This window comes from Telmatherina bonti (assembly GCF_933228915.1).
Source record: "Telmatherina bonti genome assembly, chromosome: 9".
NCBI lineage: Eukaryota > Metazoa > Chordata > Actinopteri > Atheriniformes > Telmatherinidae > Telmatherina > Telmatherina bonti.
The window spans coordinates 28,485,080-28,495,853 of NC_136627.1; the positions used below are offsets into that span (position 1 = coordinate 28,485,080).

At 37.2% G+C, this 10,774-nt stretch overlaps 2 protein-coding genes across 2 annotated transcripts in view; both read right to left on the minus strand.

Annotated features, from left to right (window-relative positions):
• Positions 1-7,919, minus strand: part of p4ha3 (prolyl 4-hydroxylase, alpha polypeptide III) — a gene marked incomplete at its 5' end in the record, with an annotated part of 11,164 nt that extends 3,245 nt beyond the window's left edge. The window contains 8 exons of the mRNA XM_079246023.1: positions 1,119-1,295; positions 2,235-2,392; positions 2,501-2,552; positions 2,648-2,797; positions 5,569-5,792; positions 5,910-6,064; positions 6,547-6,671; positions 7,914-7,919. Coding sequence (XP_079102149.1) covers positions 1,119-1,295; positions 2,235-2,392; positions 2,501-2,552; positions 2,648-2,797; positions 5,569-5,792; positions 5,910-6,064; positions 6,547-6,671; positions 7,914-7,919 — 1,047 coding nt within the window. The remainder of the gene's footprint in view (positions 1-1,118; positions 1,296-2,234; positions 2,393-2,500; positions 2,553-2,647; positions 2,798-5,568; positions 5,793-5,909; positions 6,065-6,546; positions 6,672-7,913) is intronic.
• A 1,706-nt stretch (positions 7,920-9,625) lies between these two features.
• On the minus strand, positions 9,626-10,564 carry or95a1 (odorant receptor, family 95, subfamily A, member 1; the record flags this gene model as incomplete). Its single annotated transcript, XM_079246024.1, has 1 exon — positions 9,626-10,564. One exon carries the CDS (start codon positions 10,562-10,564, stop codon positions 9,626-9,628), a length of 939 nt encoding a protein of 312 aa, XP_079102150.1.
• Between the last annotated feature and the right edge of the window lie 210 nt (positions 10,565-10,774).

Here is a 10,774-nt window from a genome sequence, read left to right on the forward strand (position 1 = left end):
TAATTTCTCCTCACAGATAGCGGCTCCAGGAATTGCTCTGTCTTATCACACAATTCATTACAGCACGGCGTAAAGTCAAACACTGATGAGTTAACTGCATACCAATGAGCTCATGATTTTAAGATTTTAACAGGCACATAAGCTGTTGTATTAAGAAAATGTTTCATGGAATATTTAATGCAATTGATTTTGAGTAAAAACTCATGATGAAACATAATGAAATGGCGCCTTATAGAACTAAAGGAAAGTAAGTTACACATCAGTGAACCAAAGATTAAAAAGGCTATGAAATGGCAAAACTGCTAACTGAGAACAGACGTGTAGTCTGGCAGTTATAGTCAAAAGCTCTGTGACCCAGCAAAACAAAGGGAAACCATGGTGTTCAGTACCACAAGCCTGTTTTCAATCAGCCCACAAACTGACAATATGATGAAATAAGTACAGGGGTTTTCATCTGAGCAAAGGATGGAAAGCCAAAACCTCCCAGAAACTACAGAAACACCAGTTCAGTTAGCCCACCAAATATTCAATGCAGTACCTGAGTCAGCAGACTGAGACTGCTGAGGACAACATACTGCAGATTTAGCATGAAATGGCATCTTTAGATAAAGTTCAGAGATTTTTTAGTCAGATTTAGTCCAGCAATTTCCCCGAGCTCACTTGTTTAAGGGTTAGAAATAAGCGATTATTAAAAAATAATTTTATTTTACTCTCAGTAGCATCTGAGCATATTCCAACGGGCAACAAGAAATTAAAAAAAAAAACAAGTTTAATAACATTTTAAAATAATCATTATCTATAAAAATCAGCAAAGTGCCTGACAAAAATGAGAAGCAACATGAACTTAATCTCAAACAACATGGACAGTGACAAGTGAAAACAACAAAAATAAAATCCTGCCAAGGCCATGTCAAACTCTTAATTAGATTTTCTGCCTGTTTATTGATTAGGATAAACTGAAACAGACTCTGTGTTTCTCTCTGCTAAATCCAAAAAATAATTTTCAGCTTCAAGCTCCTCTGCTTGTTAAAAAAAAGCTGAACAAACAAGACCATTTGGGTGAAATCTGACAGATTACGGACATATGGGTTGTTTCAGCCAAGACTACAAGCACTTACTCCAGGCTTGGCAAGATTCTTGATGTCCTCGGCCTCTGTGTCTGTGATGAAGTCATGGTAAAGGACAACATATGGCTGCAGACTCAGCACCTCTCGTCTTACAGGCTGAAGCAGCAGCGCATGGTTGTCATTGGTGAAGTAGTCACAGAATAGTCGGGGGTTTTCAAAATGCATTGGCTGTTGGGAGAAATAGGCATCTGAAGTCCATTAACAACATCAAACAAGGGTCTTTTATTTTTAATCCGCATGCAATAACTACATGGTTCTTCCCACACATTCACTTTAAAGTAATAATGAATTCAGAATAATTCTTCAGAGTAATTATGGTTGTTTTATGGGAAAAGGAGTGTTTTACAACTCCAAATAAGGAAATCGATTAAATATGGGAAATACTAAGTGGAGCAAAAGCAGTTTCATATTAAAAAGACAACATTATGCTAACTAAACATATTAGCATATTAGCATTTTGCACTGTCTACATATGTATCATTGCTAACATTGCTAAATGCTAACAGGCAAATTTCAGTTTTAGTAAAAGTAATACCTGCAAGACAAAAGGTCAGACTGCAGACTTTCTGTCTACATTTTTAAATATTTATTTAATTTCTCAGTAATTTGACATGTCTACAAGTTTGTTCAAGCAGTGCAAGCTTCCAAAGTTGGACAATCAAAAGAAGCTAGCATTTAGTCAACAGAGATGAGTTTAAAGAGCTTGTCTAAGATAGAGGAACACACTGAAAATATGAGCTGAATAAAGAGATTTTTGTTGTAAAATAAGTGAGAATTTTTAATCAAATGTGTCATGAAAACTGTCTCTAAGACTCACTAGATAAAAGCTTACATTACAAACTTGGTAATGTGACACATATTTTAAGTAATACGTATAGTTTAAGTATGATTCCTCTTTCTTTTTTTCTGAATCTAATTGTTTTTGAAATTCACCTCTTCTATGGGTAGTATAACCTCTAAATTTATGGAAAGCTGTTTTTGTTCCCTCAAGTCTGAGTAAAAACAGTGAAACCAGACCATCCTGCACACGGTGCAGTTATGTTTGTCTATATGGAAGACCAGCAGCATGAACAACACTTGTCCAGAATCCTACATTTTAATGAGTACCTGAGAGCCTTGGGTCTGGCAGAGTCTTTCATAAGTTTCCCTGGTCTTTAGGTAAGAGGATGTGGGTCTCCTAAGCCTATCACCCCTGGGTGGACCTGCAGCAACTAGCAGCTTCTCATACTTCTCAACATTCTGCAAAACTCGTCCATTTGTGGGATCTGAAAAGACATGCATGTACAACGCAAATAGTCTCAGTGATAAGTTATTTTATTCACTGAAGCAAAAACAGAAGCAACAATAAGGGTTCATGCGAGAGAAAGATTTACCATGATGCAGCAACTCATGAGACACACTCAAAGCGTGGGAGACGTTTCCTGTCTGAATCAATGAGAGAAATTCAGGGCGTCACAATCGAGTGAACATCTCACAAACATCTCACAAACATGCATGTCTTAAAATGATTGTATTCCTACTTTAAAGTGGGAGAAGGCCAAGTGATCCAGAGCATCTTCTAAAGTTCCTTCATTCTCAGTGCTCCACTGTCCTCCTGCTCCCCTGAAGAGACGCACCGACTCTTCCAACCACTGCACCGAGTGATAAAAGTCTTCCTGCTCATACGCCACCTGCAATGAAACCAGTTACTTGCACCCTTTTACTAGTTTTTACAGTTTTTTTTGGCTATTTAAAGGTCACTGGCCTGCAAATTTTTTACAACCCTTAGGCACTGACTCATAGGGATAAGCTGAGTTAAAGTAACAATTACAGCATTCAGGCCAGCTCTGAGCCAGAGTCCAACTAGTTTCTTCCATCGTGCCTTTCAGCTGGCATCATTTACATCGGAGTGTGGCTTTTTCTTTTTTTAAGTAAATGGGAAAAAAGTGTTGGTACAGCTGGCTGGTCAGAGGAATACTGAAACAAGCCAAAATGAGGAGTGGAACATAGTGGATAGCCATAATGATAATATGAGACTTTAACAAATGAAGGTCTATTAAATTCATTTAAACAATAAATTAGCTCCTTTAGAACAGGAAATTGTTACTGATATGTGTTCCTGTGCAGCTGTTTGTGTTTTGATTTTTTTTTTTTTTTTTTTAGTTGAAATTAGGTTTGTAATGATTTCATCAGTTAAATGGCACAAGTGTCTCAGTGTTTGTTCCATTTTTACTCTTCACAAAATTGATTTAGTTCTTCTTTATTTCATTATTATTCAGTAATTTAAGTGAACAGCACATAACCAGCTAATTCTACCTTGATGACTGCAGTCTTTGCATGCTTATGGTATGGTTGGATATTACAAGATGCATGTGGGGGCTTTTTTGCTGTCTAAATGACCCAGTTCACTGCATCATAGAGTTTTGATTTGAGACCAAAAAAAAAACCCAATCCTAAACTTATGAAAATCTGTTTAACAATCTCATTATAATGTAAAAGAAAGTTCTTAGTCTATTAGTAAGAATCTGATGCTTTGATTTGGTCCTTTTTATGCACTATAGATGGAATTTTAAGCATCTTATTTAGCTGAAGCTTGTCTCACTCATCAGTCATCATCATCACTTTTTTGTGAATGAAGATACAAGCATAAGCATTAGGTCTGGATACTTAAGAAGTTACAAACAAATGCTGCAATCTATTAACTACTTTAACTGGTTGGAAATCAGTTTGCAGAGGATCTGATTTATTAAGTTTGGTCAAATCAAGACAGCATCAACATAGAAACCAGGTGAGATGTGGCTCCTGTTGTTCCAGGTTCCTGCAGACATCCCACAAATAAAAACTTTGTGGACCAAGTAAGTCACTTAACCTCACAAATTATCCCAACATGCAAATTTATCTACTAAACCGCGGATAACACTTTATATCCCTGAGTTTGGGAGCTGTAACTCTGCTGGGAGAATAACTGATTAAAGTCTGAAGAAACCACAGACTTTTAAAAAATGTTAATACCCAGTCTTGAAGAAGTGTCAGCTGTTTCTCAACTCAAACAACATCTAATTTTTTCCTCAGTGAAACTGACAAGCCTCAAACATCTATCATCAAACCAGCTGTTTTTGAAGAGACCTCATAAAATCCCCTTAACTGCGAACAAACTAAAACTGAGCATGTCTGTTCACAGCACATCTCTGGTAATCTTGGTCTCTCTGCTCTTTACTCCTTATTCCTCACTCCTACTGCATGAGATAATGTATTTTCCATCCAAGAGCGTGTCTATGCCGCACAATGCCCTGCCCTTACACATCAACACTGCAGAAAAACAGTAGAGTATTGTGGAGAAATCTTTTTTTCATCCCTACTTGTCGAATAGCATATTCATCCTCACATGAAAGGATTAGCAGACATGCAATTGGAAGAATCCCACTTTTTCCAGGCTGACTGGCTGAGCTCCCACCACACAGTGACTGACAGATCTGGGATAAAACCACCACAGACTTTTCGAATGGAAAATGAATCAGGGAGGGAAACTTACACCGACACTAGTTCCAAATATCTATTCATTGACTGTCTTTGCATTCTCCGTTTCAGCTCATTCTTCTCAGGAAACTGACCCTGAAGGATAGTGTTAATGTTAAATGTGTTAAACAAACTCTCCCCTGTTGAAAATCTGTGAAAAATCCATTGCAGGCTAACTTTATTTACTCAAACAGTTACTTTGCTGCTCCTCTTTTATACAACTTCACATGTTTACCTCAGTTGATATGACAGTAGCATGTAAAATGTGACAGCCTGCATAGTCAGTACTGATGAGCTAAACCCATGATGTTTACCACAGCATGTGAAAATGTTTTGGATTAGCTAAATGTCTTTCACCTCTTCTTTCAGACAGTTTAATCAATTTTTTCCTGCAAAAAAGTTAAAATGCTGCAAGGTTCCTTGACTTTCTTAAAAGTCTATCTGTGTTAAAACTTTCAGCTACCCTACAGATGGTCTTTTGGGAAAGTTTAATAGGTTTAAGGTTATTGGAGATGCATTCATAATTTCCTTTTCAGTTTTTTAAGGCAGCATGATGTGTACTTACATGATATATTGGCATTCATTTTCTCTCTCTAGTCAAATATATAACATATATTACAACCAACTCAATCTGTTGGTTTCCTTATATAGGCTTTTATGAAATGGCTTTCATTATGTAATTTGTTTTTTTTTCCTGTCTGTAAAGCGTCTTGAGATGGCATTGCCTTGATTTGACACTATATAAATAAAGTCGAATTGAATTGAATTGAATTGAATTTAAATGTTCTCTATTCTACTAGCTGCAGCTCAAGCTGTAGCCTATATTAGCTATATATTTCAAAATAAAACTAGTGGAAACCACTTGATTATATATTTGAATAATATCCGAGTGGCTGGTGGTTTTCCTGTACTGTGGGTCCTATGTGAAAAACAATTAGTGCATCACCTTCCCAACCAGAAAGCAGTCATCGCCGGTCAGAGAGACAGACACCGCAGGCATGTAGACATCAATCGTCTCGCCATTAGCGAATCTTTGGAAACGGCCCCTCACAAGACTGGAAACTTGGAGGGCATAAACATCCTGCAGCCTCATCAGTCCCTGTGCAGCCCCCTGGAGATCCTCCACTTTGGGCAGATGAGCCTCTTCCTCCTCGTAACTGGACCTGAGGGCTGGACAGCAGAGTCAAAAGGTGAACCGGTGGGTTTGGAAGTGACAGCTGAGAGGAGGAGCGTTTTAAACATATTACAACCAGATGTGTTTGTGAGGGAAGAAGATGGACAACCAACCTTGTGCATTTTCTTGGGCTTCATTGCTGTAGACGACATTCAGCCACTCTGACTGCAGGCGCTTGATGAGGGTGAAGGCCACCAGGGGGTTTGACATTGCAGTGGTGGGACCTCTGTAAAGTTCTTTGTGCAGGTCACACACTTTGGCATAAAAGCTGTGTGAGATTATGATTGGGAAATTAGATTAAAAATAAATAAATAAATAAATATATGTATATATATATAAGCACAATGAGTTATTTTAATATACAGGGTAACACTAAACATAATTTAAAAGTGTACAACTTTGATTTCAATTAAATAAGGTTTATTCTTTGAACTCTTCAGTATGACCCATAGACTGTATATAAAGAGAAACAAAGGTATATTAAGGCATACAAAGGTATGACCCCAACACTACACAAGTGCATGATTATGTCCACTTCTTTTGTGACTTCACAGTCAGTGGAGTTGAACGACAAAATCATCATTGAGTCTTACAAATAACTGAAATAATTGATCCATTTTACACTAACAAACACTCAGCCTCCCCGCGCGCAACTCTGGGACTTTATTATTCTTTCTTGCAAATGAAATATGCACATGAAGACTACACAAGATTTGGAGTAAGTCGATCTCCATCGTGACCATCACTCACCGCTTGACGTCCTCCAGTCTCTCCAACTCGTGCTCAATGTAAACTCTCAGGTTATCGATCAGTTTTTGTTCAACACTGATCGCCTGCTTTACATTCAGCAGGGACGTGTACATTTCTCCTACTGACTTATGAACAACAACAAAAACAATACCCCAAAGAAAAAAGGCACGCGCAGGACAACTCATCTCGGAGAGTTGACTTCAGATCAGCAGCTTCTTCTGCTGTCTGAATGTCTCTTCAGTCCTCTGAGCAGCTGACCTGCACGGTTCCCTCATCTGATCTCAGATCTGCTTTCACCCTGACTTTATGGGACTGGCCTACAGCCTGAGCTAATTCAGGACTTTTAGTTTTTTATTTTACTCTGTACTGATCGGAAATTGGTAGTTTTGTGGAAGCTAGTTCTGATTAAACGAAGGTCTCATTCAGTTTTTTTTTTTTTTTTTAATAGACTTTTTTCAAAAATGGGCTTTACTTGGCCTTATTTATTATGAGATCTTTAAATTTAAATGCCAAATGAATGTATTTAATCGTGTTATTGAAAGTCTTCGTGGATAGTTTGTTTTTTAAACACACACGTGTGTGCGCTCGTAATGAAGTTTGGGCTTATAGCGACATCTGCTGGTTACGATTAGCACAACACTCAAAATGCAGCCCTGAAAGTCTGTGGTCAAGTGGTCATTATAGTCGGTCACTGTTGGTTATTTAATTTGTTCAAATGTATAAAAATGTTTTTGGATGTCTAAATAAATAAATAACTTGAAACTCCGCAGATAACCACTGACCAACGATCTATAAAAAAAAGAAAAGCCCATTGAATAAGTCATGAGTTTAAAAGGGGGGCAAATTTATTATATTTTTAAAGTATTTTTTGTAACATCAGCACAAGAGCTTACTTTTAAATTTATTTGTTGAACTGGACTTTATTGGATTTAAGCCAATTTCCAGTTTGTCTCAGGGCATGAAAAATTTAACAAAAAATCATTTGCCTTTTGTAAGCTGCCTGCACCTCCTTAGGTTTAAAAGGAATTAGGTTGTACAGTGGCTTGCAAAAGTATTCATACTCCTTGAACTTTTTCACATTTTGACACATTACATGCTACAAACAAACTCAGACTCAGAGGGGTTGATTACTTTTGCACACTGCTCAGTTTTTTATTTTGTGAAAAAATTAAAATGAAATCATGTGTAGTTTTCATTGTACTTCACAATTGTGTGACAATTTTTGTTGATCTTTCACATAAAATTCCAATGAAATCTATTTATTTTTGTGGTGTGTGATTGTGTCAAAATGTAGAAAGGTTCAAGGGGCATGAATACGTCTTCAAGCCAGCCCCCGTAGATGTATGAAATAAGTCAAAGTTGTGTACCTTCATGATGTAAAAGTATCAGAATGGTGCTGAAAAAAATAATGCATAAAATCTGTCGAGAAATCTTAAAAAATAGACATTTTATGACATGCAGTTGTAAGTAGGATTTTAATTAATAAATGTTTATAGTTTATTTAAAGTACTTTACAAAAAAATCTATCTGCATGACAACAGAAATGAAATATTTTACCATTACATTATTTTGACCCATAAGGAAATCCATATGAATTAGACATGAAAACTCTACAAGTATACATTAAAGCAACTTTTTTCTTAAATCTAGGATAAACTCTATTGATATGTATCAAACTTATAAAGCAAAGGAAGACTGTTATAAAAGAATTTAGCCTTTCAAATAATTGGATCACCAAGCATTCACAAAGTTAATCATCAAGCCTGCACCAGAATGTCATGTTTACTGGCACAAGGAGAGGATAACACCCAGTACTGCTGCCAACCTCCACTTACCCCTAATTCAGTCAAACAACAGAAAAATATTTGTCAGTTCTGCTGGCACATACCTGCAGCATCTGTCTGGGTTGTGTTTAACTGACTCAGACCTATAAAACTCTTGATCTTGTCTGAATAAATTCTGGTCCAGCCAACAAAAGTGAACAGTTTTATATAATCTTTTATTCAGAGATTGGATTCAGTCTTTAAAAATGCAGTGTTGTCATTCTCTGTAACATGTATCATATATGTTATTATAGAAGACAGGAAGAGGTATGTTTATATTCCAATAGCTCTTCTGCATGTTACAATAAGTTATACGCAAGGTTGTTTGCAGATCACGATTCAGTTTAGCACCGGTTTTATAATAAGTGTGAAAGTAACTTAAAGATAATGAAATGATCAATGTTAATTAGTGTTTTATGACATTCTTAAAGATTAAAAGAAGTAAAATAAAAAAAGAAACCCTTTTGTGGTATAAGTCACTCCATTAAGAACATTTAATCCAGTGAGGAAACAAAACTAATAAAATTATATCTAAAATCTGTTTTCTTAAATGAGGGAATAAGCTGTTACTGATTATGTAAAACTATTTTATGACCCTGGAAGAGCTGACTGAAATGCCAACCCAGCAATATTTAACTTTAAACTCTTTCATACCCTCTTTCACCACACTATTACCTAATATTTTTAGATTGCTCAGTATTCTGATTGGTTTTTGGTTTCTTTCTACAGATTTCTCTGTGGTTTTATTGTAAGGGATGTAAAGGAAATCCACAATTCTTGTTCTGAGTGAAAAAAAATGTTCCAAAAATATTGTAAATATAAGCCATTTCTGTTTTTTATAGGGACTGTAACACCAAGATAATCATCTCCTACTGAAATCAGTTTAAATCTGTTCTTATATCTTCATGCTCCCTCCAATTTAACATTTTACGTAATTTAAGGTCCCTGTCATTTATATTTACTGTAAATGTGTTGGGTGTTAATAGTCCAAATAAACAAGAGGAATGATGTGATTAAATGGCATCTAGGAATTTCAAATCAAGCAATGATCCAACATGACAACCAGATTTATATTACTTTTAACAAGAAAAAGATGAAGATTATGAAGTTTTGTGCCTTTTTCATAGCTTTTTCCCTTAGTCTTTCTTTGATGACTTTTTTTCTTCATATAAAGGTTTTCCTCCAGATTTGTTCCTGTTTATACTTTACAAAAGCATCTTTTGTCATCTTCTGTTTATGTCTGAGTGAAAACTAAGTCAGCGTCCAGCCTGAGACCGGACTTTCTTTGAGGAGGACAGGAATGTTTTACTGATGTGGGCCCTGAGGCTCTGATCTCTGAAGCCGTAGATGAGTGGGCTGAGGAAACGTGGAATCAGGATGAAGCAGAAGTAATTTAGAAAAGTGATGTCCTCTGCCAGCCAGTTTGCGGTCATTCTGATGAGAATTTCAGTGATGGGGTGAGTGAAGGCCAGCATGCACAGAAGCAGCTGGAAGCCATGCAGCAGCACTGTGTGCATGGCTTTGCTCACCGACACCCTGTCCTGCCGCAGCTTCCTGGTTTCCAGCAGGATTCTCACATAGGTGAAGAGGATGATAACAGCAACTACTGCAAAGAAGAGTATATTTACAGCAGCTCTGAACAGTACCTGCATTGGAGACGAGTTGAGAGCAGTCGTTTTGCAAACCACAGGGGTAGAGAAGACGTTCACTGTGGGACTTTGTTTACTTAGTGAAAACTCAATTATGGGGAAGATGAAGCTGATGGACCACAGAGACAGAACAATGATCCAGATACGGTCTGAACACCAGGCAGTCGGGCGCTGCAGGGGATAGAAGATGGCAATGTAACGCTCCAGTGACATGGCAGCCAAGATTAAAGGCGTGTTCTGGAAGGTGGCCGTGGATATGAGGAGCATCGGCACACAGTACACAATAGCAAAATTAACTTGACCCATTACAAAGAGGAAGAGCAGCACGGAGGAGAGGAGCTGAAAGGTGTCGTTAATCAGCATGTGTGCAAACAGGATGTAACGTGAGCTGTCCATGAACTGGCTGTGAGAGGCAAAGATGTGCAGCATGACAAAAATGCAGCAGAGGAAGAAGCAGAAGAAGGGGATAACCACACACACCTTTATGATTACAGAGGGGCTTGTCTGAGAAGTTGCATTGATGGAAAGTTCAGTCAGATTTAGCATATTGCAGCTGTGGACTGGAAGGCATCTGTTCATGAAAAACAACTTACGTCTCCATTTAAAAAACAGACAAGAAACATCATCTCAAATAAAACGTCAGCTTGCAATCTAAAAATGCTCGACACATTGATCAAGAGCTGGGAAAAAATAAATGTAGTCATCCGTTTAAACAAGCTCAATTCACATTTTCACTTTCCAAAAACTTTGCTCACC